The following is a 22,259-nucleotide window of genomic DNA, read 5'->3' as shown; positions in this document are numbered from 1 at the left end:
AGCAAAGACTGAAAATATCAGAAGCTTGAATCTGTGTTTGTTTGTTGAAGGTTACATTTTAGGATTCATTATTAAAATTGTAGACACATATTTTTTTTCCCCAAATTCATCAGCAGTAACAAGCAATAAATCAAACAACCTTAATTTGCACCTTTTGCACGATTCAAAAAGCTCTACGTGACGTGAGAAGGAGATCAAAATGTAAAACAAAAGTCAGACTAATGCGCACGAGAAATCACGACTTTTTAATTTTTTTTATTTCCAAAAATGAATACAGTAAATTTAGATTAAACGACGATGACACGTGCTATTTTAAAACATGAAACCGGTAAAAATAAAAGCCGCTTAAGTGACAGTAAGCATGGATATACTGTATCTCTGCGCTCCTTCGTTTAACGTCAGCCGGAGACAGAAAGCAGATGAACACGACCTGAACGTGGCCTCATCGAACACAGAGCGCCGACACACTGATGAGGCCAGAGCTGCATAATCCTCCTGATGATAATGACCAAGACACACACACACACACACACACACACACACACACACACACACACACACACACACACACACACACACACACACACACACACACACACACACACACACACACACACACACTTGCGCACAAGTAAGCTGTCATCTTATATTCGGCATCCATTTCTCATCGTGTTCGCTACAGATGCATTGCTCAATTTATCGCCATGGCGACGAGAGATGATGCTTGCAGCTTCTTGATGGTGAAGCTGCAGCTGTACGACGACACACACACACACACACACACACACACACACACACACACACACACACACACACACACACACACACACACACACACACACACACACACACTTTAAGGCCCAGTGAAGAGCGTCTTTAACAGAATACATCCCATCTGACCTCGATAGGAATTAAATGTATGTATATATATATTTTATCTGCTTTTCTGTTATCTGCAAAGTAAGTAATAACATGTTTCTTCTGGAATGTAGTGAAGTAAAATCATGTTTACGCTTGTTGCTGTCGGCCATTCAAACAATTATTAATTACTGTACAGCAGCCAAGTGTGTGTGTGTGTGTGTGTGTGTGTGTGTGTTTAATAATGACATTAAAGTGGGATAGAGGCCAAGAGAAACAGAATAAATGTATTTCCTGGTGTGCAACAGTATGCTGTGATAGAATTTATTCATAATTGACTTGTCTGCTTAAATCACAGTGAAACTGAGCAGTGTGTGTGTGTGTGTGTGTGTGTGTGTGCAGACTGTGCATGTGCTCAGCTTCATTAACATATAACCTTGTGTTTGTCTGGAGCTTCCAGCTGCTCTAAAGGGGAAAAACAGGCTTTGTGGTGTAAACAGAAGCTCAGATCACCTGGTTATATTTCATACCGTCATGACTTTATACACACAGTCGCCAGTTTATTAGGAACACCTGTCCTACAGTTGTGAAGGGTGTTATGTCCAGTTGTTGTTGTTGTTGTTCTTTAGAGGTTTTAATTCAAGTTCATGGAAGCTCTTGTTGAATAGTTTTATTTCATTCTGAGTTTCAAATATGTTGTTGTTTTGCTTGATAAATAGTTTTGGGCAGTCGGTTTATTTGCATTTTTGCTGGGATTTGGATGAAAAAAAATTATTCTCTCAGCTGTACTTGTTCAACTTTAAGATAATAGCCATTTTAGCTTAGCATAAAGACAGAATGAGCTTAGTCAAGCTAGAATAAACAAAAATATCAAAAATAAATCCTCCTAACTGCAAGTTTAAAACGCTTTAATGAAAACATTACATATTGGGGGGGTTTTTAATCGGTAAAAAAAACGGAAAGCGTAAAAAACAAACACTAGCCTTGTTCTTTGGCTTCATGTAAGGAAAAGTTACAACAGAAATTATTCTCATTTGCTCTCTTTGCTGAGAGTTAGATGTGTGTGCATCAGCTGGTTAACATAGCTTAGCATAAAGACTGCAAACAGAGGGAAACATTGCCTGGCTAAAATCTGCCTAAAGCGCCTTAAATTACACAAATATAACTTGTTTGATTAATATATAAACTAAAAGCTAAAGTGTAGTGAAGCAACAAAGCCATGAATTAACTATAATTTTCTGTGCTCATCAAGGAGACTTCTAGTCGCCCTCCTCCGGTAAATTAATGTTTTTTCTGTTAAGTAATTTGATATTTTGACAGAATAATAATGATAATAATAATGATGTCAGTCCGTTGAACTTTCTCTTTTTTTTTTTTTCTTTTTTTTTATCTCCCCGACCTGTTTAAATGTCAGTTTTCGGTTTCTTTAACTCCCCTTTTTTCTCCGCGTCTTTGTATCGCAGATTCATTCTCGTCGAGTAAATTAATTCTTCAGAGACCTGAAACCACTCAGGAGAAGACAAAGGAGTTGAAATGTCAGGAGCTGGCGGGCGTGTGGCGGTGCGCTGACGTGTGGGCATGTAGCGGGATGACACATGAAAGCGTGGCCGGTGTCCCACCTCTCCTCCTCCGAAAACGCTTTCAAAGCGTGACCCCCCTCAGATATTCATTTCAAACGAGCCCCCGGTTGCCTGCGTTCGCTCGGAGAGGCCTCGCCGTCCCTTCATGAAAGCGATCACATCCCGACGGTCAGATCGGGTCACGTTACCGAACGCCCGCACTGTTCGGATCCATGGAATAAATTAAAACTGTGGAGCTAAAGTAGTCCATGTTTACCAGGTAATTAATTAATTAATTAATTAATTAATAGATAGATAGATAGATAGATAGATAGATAGATAGATAGATAGATAGATAGATAGATAGATAGATAGATAGATAGATAGATAGATAGATAGATAGATAGATAGATAGAGCTCCTTTCTCTGTTTTACCAAAACAAACAGTATTTATTCTTTGTTACGTTTCACCGTAAGTTCAATTTAATCGTCACCACTAATGATTATTTTCATTATAAACCAACCCGCAGGTCATTTTCTTGATCGATGGCTTTACTGTTTGCTCGATAAATGTGATTGTTTTCTTTACCGATGGTCCAAAATGCAGATTTCAAGTTATTTTTTCTTCTCTATAACAAACTGAAGATGTTAAGTAGTTATTAAAGTTGTTTTCAATCAATTCCCTCCCAACTGATTAAACAGCTCAATCAGCAGCCGCTTGTGGTTGAACGCAAGCTGCTGATGAAGCAGCAGGGAAACAATGGAAACAAAAAGAAGTATTTACCTCACAAGATAAAAGGCCACACGCTGTGTAAGAATAATGAGTGTTGCACAGCAGCTACCTTTTAGAGTCAATAACCTCTGACGTGCCACTTAACTACTTTTATTTTTCATATTTTTGAAAGCTGTTCATTACTTGGTTTTTTTTCGTCGGCCTATAACTAGTCGATGTTAAACTGACCACGTGTATGGTTTTAATTCTTTAATGTAAATTGTCCCGAGGTCGCTAAAAGCCCCCAAATTCCCAGAGGAAATACAGAAGATAGGACCTCTTTGTACTCATAAGTAGCTGGGTCCATATATCCAGTAATGCCTGAGGGTGTATGATGACACCGTCTCATGTTTTTTTTTAATTTATTTCTCTTGAGTACAGTCTGAAAGTGTTTATTAGGGAAAGAAAGCCGAACTAACTGATATTCCTCACCCATTATTCCCCCAGTTTGTTCGGAGCATTTATAACCTGGTTAATTTCACCCCTCCGGGTTTTCTGCCCATTCAGGAGGCAGCCATCTGTTTCAGATTTATGATTCACTGTGTTCCTGCCGTCGACAGTATCATCAGAGCCGTTTATACCACGACTTCGTACTGTAAGAACCGCATTGTTTTTTGTTTTTTTTTTAACGATACCGCGTGGTAAACCTCGACGGCGCTGCAGAGCCTCAACCGCTCAAATTTACCGCCAGAGCCCCCTTTAAAAAAAAAAAAAAAAAAAAAAAAACTGTCGACATCTTTTCCCCGTCCCACCGCGCCCATTGAAGTGCCCCATTGATTGAGTTTCCCTGTGAGGCTCGGGACAAAAGGCGCAGCTGGAGAGCAGGGAACCTTTACGCTCCCTGAAGAAACGCTATTATCGAGGCTGAAAAGACCTTGAGGAGCGTGAGGAGGAGGAGGAAGAGGAGGACTGAAGCCTCTTCTGTTAATTTGGTTTGAAAGAGAAAGTTCCTTTTGAGGTAGAGAGATAGCAAAGAGAGAGAGCGAGCGAGAGGAGATTAAATAAAATGTGGAAAAGTGAAGTAAAGGAGCTCCGGAGCCGCTTACACCTGCTGATCATCGCTTTAAAATGAGCCCACGTAGGTTCAAACAAACACGCTTTATTCATTACAGATTTACTCGTCACCCGAATTAACAAAATACAAACCTGTTTGCTTGACAGAAATGAGATGTTTCTACATATTTATAGCCAGTGACTGACAGGTGGTAACTGCTGACTCAGCAGAACATTTGCACGACAGCCTGCGTAGCTACGGTAAAAAAGAAAGGCGGTTTTAAGTTCAACACTTGGTTGAAATGTTGATTTAATAATGTAAAAAGGTGGGTTTTAGATTACATTTCACACAAACACGATATCATTCTTAGGTTTAGCACAATCTGGTCGCCTATCGCTGCATGAAGACTACTGACTCTCTCGTAGTATTCACAACCTCTAAATTTACTCAAACTTCGGGTTCACGCGTGTCTAGTCACACAGAGTTCATAGTTTAATACCACATCTGAGGGGAAATGTTTGAGCTGGTTAACATGGGGAAGCATTTAGTGGCGAAACATCCCAAAAAAATGTCTCAGCAGTTGGCGGAGACCAAAAACAGAGAAAAAAGGAAAGTTAAAAATTGGATTTACATTTTCCGAGGTGGCCTGAAACGCAACGTAAAGTCAGAGCCGATACTCGTTATCAGCTGGAAGAGAGAATAAGTAACTTTTTATGGCGTCGGCTTACGTTCTGTTGCCCCCGAGGTGGCCTCAAGAGTTATTGCAGGTTTAACTAACTGTATGTTTCAGGTAATTATATATAAGGATTTTAAAAAGGGATTTTGCAGCTGGTGCACCTTTTAAGTCGACACTTCCTCCAGGCCTGGCGTCACGGCTGACCCTGCTGCTGGAGTCTCTCATAATACCATGTCAGACTGATTACTTCTGCCTGGTGATACATGAGGATGCCCAGATTGATTAGTCACCATCCCAGTTGCAAAACAGTTGCACAGCAGCGGCAGCGGCGGCAGACTCCCTCACGCTCGCTCCTCTCCCTGTTGTTCTTTGTGTGAAAGTAAGGATCATTACTTATCCACTATTGAGCCTATTGAGGCTCAGGAACATCATTAGTACAAGGTAGTTTAAACTGGCCTCGCTTACCAATCCATCTTCTTTTCTTTTTTTTTTTTTGGACGATTAGACGAATTTGAGTTTTTCAGGGCGACACCGATCGTGAACTCCTGTTGGATTGAAGCAAAAGCTGCTCACACACTTTTGAAAATGCTAAGTCAAAAAAGGCAGAGCAATAAGTTGAAGAAAAGAGGGAAAAGATTGTGGGAGGAGATTAATAAAAAAATTTTTTTTTAAAAGCCGCAAGGTGATTAGACACGGGGAAATCTCATCTGTGAGGGAGAGACACATCACGAAAGAAAATGTAATTGCTGGCACTGAGGCGGAGACTCATAATAAAAAAATTAAAAAAAAGTGAGCGGGAGGTTGACAGCTTCTGATAAGAGGAGCAGGATTTGAGAACACACAAGCTCAGAGAGATGAAGATGAAAGACGGGATGTTTTTTTTGAGGGAGGATTGAAGGGGTTATGTAATCCCCCCCCCTCCTCCCCAAAAAAATACACCATAACTTCACTGCTTCCCGTTAGTGAGCACAAAAGATGTTCATGTGTGTGTGCGAGCGTCTCCCTGTTCAGCTGATTCTCACTGAGCTTGATGTTGATTCTCTCTCTTCTGGCACTGGGGGGGAGGATGAAAGATGAATTATGCGAACAGATTTCTCGCAGCAGTGGGTCACGAGCTTTCTGCCTCCGTGCTCATCTGGATGCAGACATGCTGTATTCTCAGCTGACATTAAATCAGTCGCTGAAACACAGAATTATTAAAGCACATTACAGCGTCTGTGTGACGGTGATCATCAGACGTCGAGTCGGGAGTCATAACTGAAATATTCAAGACCTGAGTGAAATTTTCTCCGCTTGAGCCCTGAAAGATATAATGCTATCATTTACTTGTCGTAACACACACACACACACACACACACACACACACACACACACACACACACACACACACACACACACACACACACACACACACACACACACACATCGTCTTTGTAATGGAGAAAAGTGGGTGCAATATGAATTCAATATGATATCCTCTCGGTTTAATCTCATCTTCATAACATCAGTTGATTTTGACAGCCAATAAAAAGTGTGTCAGTGGTTTCTTGTCGGGAACAAAGGAAATGAAAAGAGCCTTTTTTTTTTTGTCTTTTTTTTTTGTCTCAGAGTCATTGTTTGAACCCACAGTCTGATGTGGAAAGTTTCTCTTCCTGTGAATCACAGGGCTGCATTTGGACAGCTGCGCGTCAGTCAGCTCTCAGTTTCACTTTCCGTGTCTTTTTTTTTTTTTGTCACACTCGTACATGAGGTCAGTTCAATCGAAAAAGGGAGGTATGGGAACCGACATTAGCGCCGACGTCAATTTTCACTGGTAAGGAAGTAATGGACGTTAACGCTGGAGGCGGTTACACAAGCGTCAAGCGATGTTCTGCATTAGCGGCAAAGACAGACACCATAAGTCACTAATGCAGGACGGTGCAGTAAAAAAAAAAAAAAAAAAACAGGTAACAATTTGAGCCACTTTCAATATCAAGCAAATGTCAAAACACTCGCAAAAGTAGAGTGCTCAAACTTTTTAAAGGTTTTTGCTGCTGTTTTAGCTGTAAAACTGTGGACAGATTGTTTTGAGTCACAATCAGAATTTTCCATTTGGTCCAATAACATTTGGTGTAGATGCTTAGCATTATTAGCATCGGGCTGAACCGGAAGTCTGTCCCATTGATTCATTGAATGTAAACATTCTGTGATCCCATTGATTCAAGTAACCTAAACATTGTTGAATCCCTCCAGAAAGTTCTGACCCGGTTAATCTGGGTATTTTGACCCACTCCCATCTTAAACATTCCAGAACCCTCAACGAGTTTTCCAGTTTCCCCCCCTTGAGCATTCCAGAATCCTTCCACAACGTTCCGACCTCCCTCAGAGAGTCCGGAGCCTCACCAGAACCGCCCGGTGCCTCGCTCCACCCGAACGTGCCGGTGCCTCGCTCCACCCGAGCGGGTCCCCGTCCCACGGACTGCGGTCAATGCCGCGGACCAGCATCCGCGTTCCGGAAGTCTCTGGCTGTGACGGAGGTCGTACGGGTGTCCGGGCCGAGCTGGAGACAGGAAGTGGAGCAGGACGTCCATTAAGAACACAAACAGTGCTGGCGGGGGACGGAGAACAATGGTGTCCTGTGATTAACAGCGTGAATCTTAATGGCGGCTGCACACGCAATCGCTTAATTCCTTGACGCAGACGTGTCATGACTGTAAACTCTGGCATTCACACACTGCACATCAACATTACTGTAACCTGTCTCCGGTTTTTAACAAGACGTGGATTTTAAATCGGAATGCACTTATTAAAAGTCAAATGTCGTGACATTTAGATGACAAATTGCCGCTGCTACATCAGAGAGTGTGTGTCTGTGTGTGTGTCTGTGTGTGTGTGTGTGTGTGTGTGTGTGTGCGTGCGGCTATTCTTTTGATTTCCTTGTAGTGAATTAAAGCAGGAGGAGAGCGTCGTTGCTATTTTCCACTTTGACAGCCTCACAAGTGTCACGCAGCGCTGCATTAGCCATTAGAGAGCTGCTCTTAATAGGATTTTTTTTTTTTCAGGCTAAAGTTGCTGCTGCCGATGCCCCTCTCCCAGCCGAATCAATTCCAAAGCACAAAGAGGGAACCGGCGTGGACCAAAAATAACCCCTCCACCGCCCCCCTCCGCTCTGGAGGTCACTGTACCGGGACCGAACCCCGTCCGGTACGACGGCGCGATGCGGTCGCCAGACGTGAAGCGCAGCGATCGGTTTTCAGTTGAGAATTCTTAGAAGCGGTTCAATAACGTTCGAGTCGATGACTCGTTGTTTTAAAACAGTTTTTATTACTTCAATGTCACGATTAACTCTCCGCCCGCTATTTCTCTCGTTCACACGCGTAAGCGCGGCTTTTACCCGTCAATACTCGAGGGGGGGGGGGAATGGACTGGAAGTGTATTAGGTTATTACCATTGATCCCAGCAAGAGAGATTTGTTGTGGCTCTGTCGCAGTGATCGTTTTAACGACGCACACGCAGGGCGAACTGAACGGGCTCGGATCGGATTTCGAATTTCAATATGGGAACCCCCCCCCCCCGCCCCCCTCCAAATCCCTCCCCCTCCCTCAAGCATCGCTCGGTGCCAGGTACATTTCTGTGCCCTGCGAGACTGAGTCACCGAAGGCCTCGGCGCGTCCAACCTGTCAGCGCGCCCGTCACAATGATTAACAGCCAGCTGACTCACCCAGTCGGCCTCGTAAACCGGGCTGCAGGTCCACGTGTGCTCAAGAGGGAAGGCGGTGATCAAGAACGACGGAGAAGGTGCGCGTGTGTTTTATAAGACGGCAGGTCGAGGCGGAGCGTCGGACCGATGACTTATATTGAGAGGGTGAATCCTTAATGTGGGCTTGGACTGTAAACGATCAGTAGGCCGCAGATCACATGACGCGCCCGCTGACCACACTAATTGGTTTCTTTATCAGAGCGGAGCCGCCGAACCTTTAAATCATTCACGACCTCATCCCCAGACCTTTTGTGGAGTAATTCATCTTTCCTTTCACTCGAGATAACGGGCCCCGCGTCCCGTCTTCTCATTTCAGCCACCTAATTATCTACGCGACTACGAGTTTCAGGCCAGGCGTAAACGACAGCTTTTGAAGAACACGCTTTACTTTTTTTAGATTCATATTTAAATCCAAGAAACATGCTGTACTTGTAAAATACGAAGCATCTTTTAAATAAAAAAAAAAAGTTACAGCCGGATATAAAGTCCGTTTTGATGAGCAACGGTGTTAAAGTGCCACTTTTACAGTGCGATCCAATGACATAGATGATATTCTGTAATAACGTGACCCTCTGAAAGGGGCGATTTTACACAATGAGTATGCTATGTTTTATAACTGAAATACATTTTGCATACACTACCTTCATTTTGAAATGAAAAAATATTCTCCCATTTACAGAGGTGGAAGAGGAAGCGGTGCAAATGTCACTTTAAGACTTTCTAACAAGTTAATTCAACCTTTTTATGGAACAAAATCCCCATCAGACACAAATCCTTATTCATCGCAGAGCATTTTTCTTTTTCTTTTTCTTTGAGCCTGTCTGGAGGGGAAAGTTAATTTTGAACACAGGATTTTCATTTGTAAAGAAGTCATGTTACTCAGATTTAGGCGCCTTATTAGGTTCACTTGTAAAATCGAAAGCAACTGAATATGACAGCTGAATCATAAAATCTACCTTTACTGAGATGATAATGTTTAGCTTTGATTGACAGTCAGAGATGTATTAATTTAACTATCACTCAAAAATATATTTTACTTCACTGGTTTAATCTTTGTTTTTTTTGTGTGTGCAGTTTGACACGAGCAGGCTTTTTTTTTTTTTTTTTTTTTTTTTTACAAATATATGAGACACAATTTATCATTCAAAGTTGAGTAATTATAAATGTATTCATTCATGACCTAAACATTTGTCCAACTCTGGCTTCTTATCTTCGTGTTTACTTTTACTTCCACACATGAATAATGAGTAAAAACAGCTCAATTTAATTCTCATGAATTAAGGCTTCGATATACCCCCGTAGCCCCTCCCTCTGCGTGGAGCGGTGGGCGGGGCGTGTTGGGTATGTGGGCGGGGCGTAGCTACACATTGCGCTTCCCTGGCTGGCGGGGGTGTGTGTGTGTGTGTGTGTGTGTGTGTGTGTGGAGGGGGGTTTAGGAGGATTACCGCGGCGGGCTGGCTTGGGAGAGGAACCGTTGCGTCGCCGCCGTCGGTCGGTTTCCAGCAGCGGCAGCGGCGGCGAGACGGAGCCGTGATGGCGAGTGTCGCACCGACGATGTCAACGATCAGTTTTCCTGTTGAGGACAACGAAACGGGAGATCCAGTTTGAGTCTGCAGATTATGTCCGGAGCTGGTGGCGCTGCTGCGGTGAAAAGTTGATCAGAAGTGGGGGTACAGTTACATCAGCGGCGGTGATATGGTAAATATACATTTTGTACTGCGTTACGAGTTTTCTGTAATTACGCGTAAGAAGAGTTTCTCTTCTCCTCCGGGCGACGTTTTGTTCCGCCGCTTCAAACAGCTGTCAGTCCGCTTTATACCAACGAGTCCCGACACGTTTTTGTTTTCCAGTGCGAGGACATCCCACCACACTTCATTAAAAAAAAAAAAATAAAAAAAAAAAAATCTAAATTTTCCCCCCTTCGCGTTGGAAAATGTGAATATGTATATGCAGCACAATATATTTACATACTTGTCATGAATCTGTAGGAGGTTCTCCGTGTTTCGGCGCACATCTCATACTCTCCAATCGCTGCACTTGCCCCTGAAATTTTTCCATTTGTATTGATCTCGTGCCATTTATTATCCCCACAATCGTGCTCTACTACAATGCACTAAGCCCCACCGGGTGTTTATGTCTGCCCGCATTATGTGATGCAACATTAAATTGACAGATTTTATCATTGAGTTTGGTGGGGATGAACTGATCTCCATGCACATCCGCTGCTGAGCTCGCCGTGAGGCTTTTAAGTCGTTTTTGACACTGTCGCTCGGACGACCTTTCAACATGCCGGACGTTGTTTTTGTTTTGTTTATGATCCAGACATCATGTTGACTGCTTGCGAAAGCCAAGGACTAATTGCGGCACCTCGCGGGGGTAAACCGGTAACGGAGCAGGTTAATCCGGTCTGTCCGTCCCAGCAGGTGTTGCCTTGATTTAACGTGAGCGTTTTCTCTGTCATCATCGTATGATCGTGGATACGGACTCACAAGGGATACCGAAGAAGTTCCTCTGAGGACGGCAAATACACGAGATGCCACACATGACACGCTCCTGTCAGTCTTCCTCCTGCAGGTCGAACAACATGACGTGTTATGACGGAAGAACTCTTTCTTCCGCGACCCAGTTTGCGGAAACACCGTACAAAACCATCAAAGCTGACGTGCCGGCCGAGAGTTATGACAGCTGACTGAAGAGGAGCGGGTCTTCGTCGAGACCTCTGCTCGAGAGGAAACGTCACGTTCAAGGTCCCAAATGCCGCTTTAAGATCGCAGCTTTCTCCCGTGACTTAATCTGAATGAAATCGGTAAAAGAGCCGCAGTCCTTTTTGAGATGTGGGAACGGTATTTTTGATTTTTTTTTTTTTTTCTTTGCCAGCTGACACCCACATACGCAACTGTGAGCCGTGTCTCCGCGGTACGGCGTCCTGCTGTCGGCTGAGCGGCGGCGGCGGCGGTGCGTTCAGGTACACGAGATAACACGCGGGGGCTTTCCGCAGCACCTTTTTTTCATGAACTGGCGGGAGGAAAACGTCCGCACTTGTTCATCTTCATTTGACGACGCTCGGGAGATGAGGAGGAGGAGGAGGAGGATCTGTTGCCTCCAGTCAGGAGAAGCAGCACCTCCCTCCCTTGTTGACGCTATTGTTTTGGTAACCAGTGATTCTCAGCTGGTCGGAAACTCGGATCATCTGATGTTGTCGACGGAGGCAGCGGCCCGGTGGACTAACTGAATACATCAGGAACTATTTTTGATCAGTTAGTCTAAAGTCCTGGACTGAGTTCAGCTTCTTAAATAAGATGGTTTGGTGCTTTTTTTTGGGGGGGGGCTCATATTTAGCCCTGTTATGATAATTACATTATTTAATCTGCCTGCATAAATGGTGAGAATAGTCTAATAATCATCTGTCTAAAAGCAGCCGGACAACAGATATCATCTTTCCATCGCTGTGTCCACGTCGTTGTTCACCGATGGAGGTTTGACTCGTGCTCTTTTAATGACGTCATCAGTTATACGCCCCCTTTGCAAATTATCCCTAAATGTTTCCGTTGTCTTTAGTACTCTGGAAATGAAGATGGTAAAAAAAAAAAAAGAGATAAAATCAATAAAATAAAAATAGCTGCAACAAATGTCTAATTTCAGAATTGATTATTCTGCAGATTATCGTATTTCTTACACCTGAAGGACACAGCCAGCGTATTGTGGCGCGAAATGTAAACATAACTTTTTGTTTACATAAAACAATATGCTCATATAACAGAAAGTCAGTTGCGCAACGACGCGAGCATTTACGGTCGGGTCAGATGTGACTCCAGAAATGCTCATAACGCCGCCCTGAACTCCGGATTAACAACGCGGTGACTAATTCTGAGGGCGTTTTCAAACCTGCTTGAATCAAACTTACTTTTTCTCTCTCTCGTTTGTTTTGATCTGAACGCAGCAGCCGAAGCTGAACGCGGCGCTTCAGAGGACGTCTGATCACAACCTCCACCCGCCTGTAATGAGAACGTTTGAGTGGGCTTTGAGTTTTACGAGGCCTCCGACGGAGTGCATTCTCCTTCCTGAAGTCGCTCCCGTGTTTACTTTCTCGCCAATCCAACCAACGAGCGACGGGAACGTTTAAATGCGGCTTTTTCGTTTTTGCATTCTGGTGCCGCTTGAACCTGATTCAGAGCAAACAAACAAACAAACAAACAAACAAACGGCAGGTTTCTGAAAACACCCGGAGAGCCACTGTCGAGATTTACCGGCTTAACGCCACAAACAACCCGCAGCGATCCGGCAGCGTCTCCGTCTGAAAGAGCGTCTTGATCTCGGGTATCGCGAAACCTCCACGTCTTCCGACATCATTTCCTCGATGAAGCGTCTCATATTTGAGTCTATTCAGCGCCCGTGTTTGTTCAAGGCAACTGTAACGCAGCAGGGGAGAAGGAGAAAAAAATAAATAAAAAAAATGCACAGTCAGGCATTTTGTGTGTGTGTGTGTGTGTGTTTGTGTGTTTATTTCACAGTTGTGTGTGTGGGTGTGTAGTTAATGTATCGCTATCGTTAGATCACTTTCAAAGAGAGGGTTTTGGTTGTTGTGCGAGCCGGGCTTGTGTTGTGTTTTTGATCCAGAGGAAGAGGACGGGGGCGTGCTTCCTCCTCCTGACAGTATTCCCTCCGGGCGCCAGCGTGTTCGTAAGACTTTTCTCTTCTCTTGCCAGCGAAATAGGAGATTGTCTTTCCCGAGGTTTTTTTTTCTTATTCATTTATTTATTTTTATTTCACATTCTTGGCAACGACGCAACGGGAATTTATTTTCTCTTCTTAAAAATAGCGCGCGTGACGTCGCGTCCGGTTTTGTTTGTGCGTTTTGGATTGTTTTGCCCGAGAAAGTCGTCGCGCACAGACTGCAGTGTTGGATTAACAAACACCCCGAGAAAAGCTCATAGTCCGACTTCGCTATATACGGCAGATTTAAAATTGCATGAAAAATATACAACTAAACACTGTTTGTACTTTGAATCTTGTCAATATTCCTCACAAATATTTATTTATTTTACTTCTGACCTGAAAGTTGAAGCTCAGCAACTAGTACGTGTATTATTGATTAATCTGACCTATCATGTCTTTATTAACCATCTGATTGATCTTAAAAAGTCACAAGACAAGAAGTAAATCGGACTTTTTAAGAGGCTGAAATCATTTTAGCTGCAAAAGCAACTTTTAAGAATCATCGATTATCAAATTTGATGCTGATTATTGCTCTGTTGACCGTCTGATCAAATAATCAGCTAATTATTCCAGCCATTTATCAATCAAAACTATAAAATGTAATTCGGTTCCAGCTTCTAAGGCTTCTCTCCAAATTCTCCAACCCCGTCTTCTTTTTACACTTTCTTCATTTCATCACCACTAAAAACAAACACTATAATATATAATATTAACATATTAATCAATAAGGAAAATAATCCTGAGCTGCGGCCACCGCTTCTGTCTCAGCTAAAAGGTACCAGGCTACATGTTCATGTTCCTTACACGACCCGGAGACGACAGATTGGTAGAAAACGGAGCTTACAAGTTGTATAATTTGTTCCCGGCCTTCGAGGGTTTATGGATTTTCCACAACAGCTGATTGAATGCAACAGGTTCAAGTTAGAGCTTCTTTTTTTTTTTTTTTTGCTCTACTAGGAAGCAGGAAAACAGCTTTTTCTTTTTTGTAGCAGGCTTAGTTTTATGGTGCGCGCACACACACACACACACACACACACACACACACACACACACACACACACACACACACACACGCACGCGCGCACGCCACAAATTCCAGTGATGAGTTGAGGCTCGGCCATTGTTCGGCCATTGAGAGAGAATAAATGGGGGGAGTTCAATGGGAGCTGACTGATGCTCTCCTTTCGCCTCGCCTCGTTGGTGTTTACATCGAGGTGCAAGGCTGGCTCTGCTCGATCGCGTCTGTTGTCAGGGCAACGGGTGGAATCCATTCTCCCAACACACACACACACACACACACACACACACACACACACACACACTGTGTGTCGTATCCTGGAATAAATGACGCTTAAAGTTATTAAGATGAGGGAGCCTGTGAGCGGGAGGAGGAGGAGGAAGGAGGAGGAGGAGGAGGAAGGAGGAGGAGGAGGAGGAAGGAGGCCACGCAACAAGAGAAATGCAAATTAACGAGACATTTCTCATGTAGGTACACAGGTCCACCCCCCCCCCCCCACCTCCACCCCCTGTGTTTTTGGATTAGGGATTGAGTGGGCTAAAATGACAGTGAATTGACACCTACCAGCAGTGATGCCAGGTGTGTGAGTAACACGGTGCAGATTAACTAAGGTACAAATACTCTGCCCGTCAAAGAGATCCTGTGTTGCTGCCCCCCCCCCATCCTCCTCCCTCTCCCACCCTCCCTCCCTAATGTGGAGCTGTGAAGTGTATTTAATCACATAGCTGTCAGACATAGAGCTGAAAACAATAAGTCTACTCATGAACTAAATTTGATACTTGATGAATACTCGTATATCGAGCGGTCGTCTCATTACTTTGGCTTTTCTGGCTTCTTGAATGTGGAAGTTTGTTGTTTTTCTGTGATTCACATCATTGTAAATTGACTTATTTGGCTGTTTTGGATTATTAGTCAGACACAAGAGATTTCAAGACATCATCTTGTGCTCTTTCATCCGAAATGTCAGAATAATGGTGCAAAAATGTCCATTACAACTGTTCACACTGTTGGTTTTGTTGTGTTTGTGTTGCGTTAGAAACAAATCATTTATTGGAAATATTTGCATAAAAAAAACAATCAATCGATCACCAAACTTGTTGCAGATTAATTTTCTCTCACTCGACTACTTGGGTGATTCTTCCAGCTCTACATTTTATACTATATTCTGACATTTTCTCAAATGAAATGCAACTTTATTCTCCACCAGAGTAAAAAAAACAAAACAACAACATGTCGGCTAAGAGAACACGAGAAAGAAGAAACCCTTGAGACAAAAAAAAAAACCCAACTCAAGTTACACAAGTAAATAATGCAGATTAAAAATACCTAAAACACATGTAAATGAAGTCATGGCTATTTGAGTGCAGTCACCTCGCACCTTCCCGTCATTGTTATGTGATTGACAGCTGGGATTTTGCATGCGGTTGTTTGTGAACTCATTCAGAGTGCATGGACACATTTCAGAGTTACTATACTCGGTGAGTCGTATCTCGATACCTCTGGCTTGTGCTCTCGCCAACGTTTCTCAGCTCTTGTAAGCTTATCGGTGCGTCAGTGCGTGCGCGCGCGCGTGTGTGTGTGTGTGTGTGTGTGTGTGTGTGTGTGTGTGTGTGTGTGTGTGTGTGTGTGTGTGTGTGTGTGTGCGCGCGCTTTTAAGTGCAGAACAGTGTTGTGTTCTGAACACACTGTGTCCTGAATCAGGCATCCAAAAATGGAGCGTCTCTCTGGAGGTGTGGAGCGTAGCTTGTTACATTTGGTATCTAAATACAGAATGGATTGTACAGTATGTGTGTCTATAGAGAGTCTCAATGGCCGAGAGTTTTTTTTTTTTTTATATATATGGAGGGATTAAGTTTGGGAATTAAACAAAATACAAATGTCGCTCTGCTAGTTTAAACTCGGTCGCTTTTTGCTCGGCACAGATATTCTGCTGGTTCAAAACATTGACTGAAAAGTGAAGCCAATTCAGAAAGTGCCTGCAAGTGCAACACCCCTGACGGCCACTAGGAGCTGGCTGTAGAAAACCTCTAGCTCCAGTCGCCTGCTCTACTCGTTGGAGTGCGCAGCCCTGGCTTTTATTGCTTTTATTATTAAATATACTGACTTCTTGTATGCTGACTGCTATGAATAGTATACTGTAGGGATTTGTATTTCATTAGTAAGATATAGATGGTTTTATAGCGACAGTTGGTAGAAGTGGGACTCTGCAGCGGTCTGCCTGTGTTTCCTGTTTTGGTTTGTTTGAGTTTACAGATGCAGAGTGTTTCTAGTGGCTCATTGTCACCTACTCGGAATCAAAATCACACAAACTTAACAGATGCCGGTGATTTTCATGGCAGCACTTCTTCTATCGACGATGAGCTTCGTCATCCCAGCGAGTGTTGACGCTGCTGGCTGCAGTGCAAAAACCTGCTCTCACCGATTTTTTATTTTTTATTTTTTTTTATTTTCTCAACCTCCTGTTTTTAACTGCTGAAGCAGACCTGAAGCTGTTGTGAACACGCAGCGTTCGGACTGAACCGTGAAAATAATCATCCGAGCTGACAGCGAGGAGCTGGAACGAGTAGCGGAGACGGCCGGAGCACAAACGGCTGCTCGGCTTCTCGCAAGATGAAAAATGTCACTCAATTCTCGCTTTAAAGATTCATTTGAACTTTCAGCGTCTCACTGAGCGGATGAGCTGTTTCACGCTGACGTTTCTCTCCAGACTGATTGGCTCATTTTAGACTGTCGGGGAAAACGGATGCAGTCTGACCTATAAATTGCCTCAACTTTATGGTTAATTTGGAGACTAATTTTTTTTTTTTTTTTGCTGGTGGATTTCTGTATTAGAAACACCTTTTAATGCAATTTTAGCAGCACCACAAAACTGCAGCCTCTAAAATAACCACAAAGTTGAATCAGCGGGGGATCAAAGATCTTTTTGAACACACAGCAGGAAGAAAAGGATGAAGAGCACCGTGTCCTGCTGTGATATCCGGTTCATGCACTTGCAAGTATGTCAGAAATGGGCGTTAGCTGCTGTGACGTCTTTTGGGCAGGGAGACGAAAACAAACCTCAACGTCAGTCATCCCGATGACGGAGTTTCTTCCATCACAGGACGAGCTGTGCAGATGTTTTCTCCCATCTTTCACCCGCTGGTTATAAATTAATGGACTGCAAGAGCTTTTAATGTTTTTTTTTGAGTTTGCTGAATATTTTTCTTGAAACTCAAGAGGAGAGAGATAAAAGTATGAGATGATGTAAAAGATAAACGGAGAAAAGCCTTCACATCATCTTTTATTATTGAAAGGAATCAGACTCTGTTTGAGCAAATGTTTGAGCCGCTCAAATTTATTTCTCAAAAATAGTGCAGTAGCACGTGTGTGCCTTATTTTGCTGTTAAAGCGTGAAATAAACAAAACAAAAATAGTGCCATGTGCTTCTCAACATTTTTAAACTGCTGATCAAGTATCAAGAATCTGAAATATGAAACAAAAATGTCTCTGGTCCTTCCAATGCTTTACTACGAGCTAACTACTGGTGTTACGTCAGTTCGGCTTCCCGTTGTCACGGCAACGCTGGTGCAAACAGCAGTGTCTATGTCCTTCAAAGTAAAAGCTGAGCAGCAGTAGCAGCAGTTCTGTAGACTTCAAAGTAAAAGGTTGCTTTTTTTTTTTTTTTTTTTTTTTTGCTTGAAAACTTTCGCGACCAACTTTCGGGTCCCGATCCACCAGTTGAGAACCAGCGAGCTACTGCATGTGGTGACATCCTGATTTTTTTTTTTAGACCTGAATAAAGCCATTACAAGCAATTTTTGATTTGACTTGAATTTTATAGATCTGAATTGAGTTTATTGAGTTTGAGCAATTTAAATACATACATACATGTTTATTATTATTGGAAATTTAAAAATGTAAAAAAAGGCAATAACAGAAGAATTCATATAGATGGTTTTCCACTTACAGTGCTCAACTGCGTTAAGTGGTATTGAAATTATTTAAATTACAACATGAATAATTCAGTAGTGCCTACATGTCAGCGCTGAGTCTTCTATATTTGTTATATCGTTTATGTTTGTATTAAAATAAGTGTATTTATTTTCAGAGACGTTGCATGGACATTGCACGGAGGTCACTTTTTTTTTTTTTTTTTTGCTCTGTTGTTGGTTAATGCTTCAGAATAATCCCATGAGGGGTTTTATAACGACTCCTTCATCTGTGTGGTTAGCAGGAGGGTCAACGCGGCAGCTGATATTCAGCTGCATGCAGTGGACAGGCCGCCTCTGCAACCCGTACGTTGTGGTTCGAGATTTAAAATGTTCCATGAAAGGGCCGCCTCGCGAACTTTGACCTTTACTCTCTTTTTGAAGCTGTAATCTGACTCGGACGATCCACTTGTGGACTTCAAACGCTGACCTTCGCTGGTTTTTCAGCGGGCAGGATTTTTTTTCTCTCGGCCTCACTCCCTTCCTCCTCCTTCGCTTCCTCATCCGCACCCTTTAAATCTCTCTCTCTCACTATTTCTGTCTTTTGTTTTTTTTTCTAAAGATTACACCCTCACACATCTGGATCGTCACCTCTGCCGAGCGTTTTGTGAGGCTGCTTTTTGAACGGGCACAGCGAGGGATGCTGGGTAATCTTTGCTCTGCAAAGTACGGATTAAAATCTCAGATTACAAGAGAAGAGGAGGCGGGATTACAACTTTTTTTAATTTTTTTTTTTTTTATGGAGTCTCAAACTGTACGTGTTGTGTAAAGCAGGTCATTTACAAAACACACATGGAGATCAGACAAACCCTCCGTTTCAAAGATGCGTGTTGTTGTTGTTGTTTTTCCAAATTAATTGCTGCTGAGCTCCCGTGTTGGTCAATGAATCACCAACAGTTGATTGATTTTAACTCGACGCCCGTCCACGACTCTCCGTTTCTCTCTGATTTATTGACCGGCTGCATTTTTCTAGTTTCTCTCCAGTGTCGTTATCACACCAGTGTTGTGCAGTTCTTTTGTGTTTGGCTGTGAAACCACCACCTGAGTTTAAATGATCCCCTTTGCATTGTTGGGAAGTGTCGCACGTAAAAACAAACTTTAATGAGCCTCCTCTAAAAATAGCTCGTCGCCGTCAAATATCATCATCGCCATTCGCTCGGAGGCATTAGTGTAATTACCACAAAACATTATAAGAGCAGATTACCGAAAAGATCAGCAGCTGCGTGCTGCGTTTAACATCCGGACCGATCTCCAAACAAATCACGAGGACCGTTCTGCTCCGATAGTTTCCCCTCTTCAAAAATGCCGAGTGTGTGCGACGAGAGGCTGTTGAGTCGACTCTCGTGCTGCTGGAGAGGAGAGACGAGCAGCGGCCGCCGCTCTGCATCGGGAGGTGGAGGAGCGTTAGGAAAAAACGGGGGTTCGAATGTTCAGAGGCGCACAATGGGATGCAGAACGGGCCGTTTTTAGACTCGAGTGTCGGTGGGGAAGGTAATTTGGTCGGTGTGAAAGTTTGCACATATTTATCCATTGTTTTAAATGGGGATCGCCTGACCTGTTCGTGTGATGTCACCAGGAAGTCAAAGTTTAAAACAAAAACAAAAAAAACTCAGTTGTTTGGATTGGCACAAAATTCAGCTCAGTTTAATCTTCTCCAGAAGATCAACTTTCCTTTCGTGTCCTCATCAGGTCACAATTTGTCCAATACGGGTTTTTTTTTTGGTTTTTTTTTGACAACTGCAAAACATATTAGCTTCGCTTTATTTTCTGTAGTTCAGCATGCGAACATGCTAAGCTAAAAGGTTTAACATGGTCAACTTTACACCTGTTAAATGTCATACGTTTTGGCATTGCAAGTATTCCATTCAAATTTTCAGCAGAATATTTGACACAATTTCCAGAAAACTCAACTCCTCGGGCAGATACGAGCTTTTGGTTGCTCTCATGTCTGCTGGCTTCTTTTTAAACATAATTTCAGATCTTAATCCGCTGCATTTAACTCCTGCGGAACCGCCTGTTCTCCGTCACTTCGTAGATTCGTAGTCGGCCTACGTCGGCGGTCCGCAGCCGTCTTTCCCTCGGGAGCATCGTAAGTGGTGGCGGCGTGATGGCGAATAATCGAGAGGATGAGAGCAGGATGTCTCCGTCGGCCTCTGACTCGGTCCGACGTGCCCTTCCACCCTCATCCCTCCTTCTGCGGTTTCCTAATGAGGCTCCGGGGGCTTTTTCGTCGGCCGTGACGCTGCGCCGCTCCGACACTCTCGTACTGTACGGACGGACATCTCAGTCCGAGGAGCTGCGCAGCGCCGGCGGGAAATTGGCCTGCGTTTCATGTCTTATCTCGTCGCTTTCAAAAAGTCACGGAGCAAATTTCAGGAAGTTATGTGACTCCGTTAAAAAATGTTACGTTTCAGAAACTTGGTATTAATCCTGCTCCAGTTCACCTTTGACCTCTCGTTCCTCTCAGGCCAGTCGAGAGTCACGACCTCTATTAGCATGTCTTCCATAATGTGAGATCAGTCAGCCTAAACGTGGTTTTGCTTTCAAACTAAACGCTCTTCCAGTTTTTGTATTAATCATCCTAATGTAATTTTAAATAATTATATTCACCGTTTTCAGCTCCGCAGTTAATTAGTTCTGCCGGTGCTTCGCTCAGTTATCCCGTCACATCTGCTTCGCATCCTGATACACAAATCAATTGTCCTGCCCGAAGACGGTCGGGATGCTTCCCGTTGATTCCTTCTGGTCTTCATCGCCACCTCACCGGTCTGTTGTCTGCCCGTCATCGCTCACTTGCAGAGATTGTCAGCACGGAAGTGGTCGAGACGAGAGTCTGACACTTGATTAAAGTGCCCTTGAATCAAATGAAGTCCAGAATTATAAATGATAGCGAGAGCAGCGGTGATTGGAAGGAAGTGCTGCGATGATGGAAATTGCAATCTTCAGTGACTAACGAGGGAACTGAGTGCAGTGTCGGCAATTTGTAAATAATTTGAAGGGAAGTGAAGAAGACTGTTGAAGAGAAAAGATCTGTTGAAGAGAGATCCATCAAAGTGATTGCAAGCGTCTGACATCATCCTGGGCTCTAACTAGTGTGTGTGTGTGTGTGTGTGTGTGTGTGTGTGTGTGTGTGTGTGTGTGTGTGTGTGTGTGTGTGTGTGTGTGTGTGTGTGTGTGTGTGTGTGTGTGTGTGTGTGTGTGTGTGTGTGTGTGTGTGTGTGTGTATTACTGAAGGTAAAACAAAGGCGAAGTTGTCAGATCACGTGTTTCCAAGTGTGTGGATCTTTCTGCTCTGACTGTCAACAACACCTAAAAATCAAATTAAGTAAATAAAGTTGTATGTTTATATCGCTCAACCACATCAATGATTACCAAGTGAACCTCAAAAATATCCTTTTTACAGTTAGAAACAGTCCGAATAATCAAGACCACAAGATAAATATCAGGAAAACAAAACACATGTACAAATAAACATACATACAGTTCCTGTTTTTACTGTTGATCAGACAAAACGAAGCAGGTTGGTCTTCAGGAACTTGTGATGTCCGTTTTTTCACTCCTTTGTGACATTTTATAATCAAAACAATCAATGAAAAAGTAAACTGCAGATTAATTAAGGGAAGTAATTGTTAGTTGCAGCCTTAGTTAAAGTGTCCAACATATTTTTATGAAGTTAAACGCAGTAAACTTTGTCCCGCTATTACGCAAACAAACGTCGTCACAGAATGTAATGTGTGCTTTCTGTAACTCATTTTGATGTTTTTCATTTATAATCTGCTTGGAATCATAAATTTGGACGACATAATTTTTCTAAAATAACAGGATGTGATCAAGATACATTCAGAAGTAAAAGATATATTTGAATTATCACGTAGTCACGTCAGTTTTAGTTTTTATTCATTATTGCAAGTCTGTACATCTCACGGCACTTTTCATATCAGATAAAACCTCTATAATAA

At 43.0% G+C, this 22,259-nt stretch overlaps 1 protein-coding gene across 2 annotated transcripts in view; it reads left to right on the top strand.

Annotated features, from left to right (window-relative positions):
- tmcc3 (transmembrane and coiled-coil domain family 3) overlaps nt 1-22,259 on the top strand; it is a 36,794-nt gene that overhangs the window by 3,169 nt on the left and 11,366 nt on the right. Inside the window, exon 1 of one of the 2 annotated variants that reach the window (XM_069700398.1) lies at nt 10,045-10,296. The exons of the other annotated variant lie outside the window; for it this stretch is intronic. Coding sequence (XP_069556499.1) covers nt 10,294-10,296 — 3 coding nt within the window. The 5' untranslated portion in view covers nt 10,045-10,293. Of the gene's footprint in view, nt 1-10,044; nt 10,297-22,259 lie in introns of those variants that run through there. 2 annotated transcript variants of the gene reach the window in all.

This window comes from Brachyistius frenatus, unplaced genomic scaffold, assembly GCF_029030835.1.
Source record: "Brachyistius frenatus isolate BFR_SWC_R1_liver_20210118 unplaced genomic scaffold, ASM2903083v1 Contig_33, whole genome shotgun sequence".
Taxonomy (NCBI): domain Eukaryota; kingdom Metazoa; phylum Chordata; class Actinopteri; family Embiotocidae; genus Brachyistius; species Brachyistius frenatus.
Note: the sequence above shows the minus strand (reverse complement) of the source record. Positions and strands in the feature narration are given on the sequence as shown.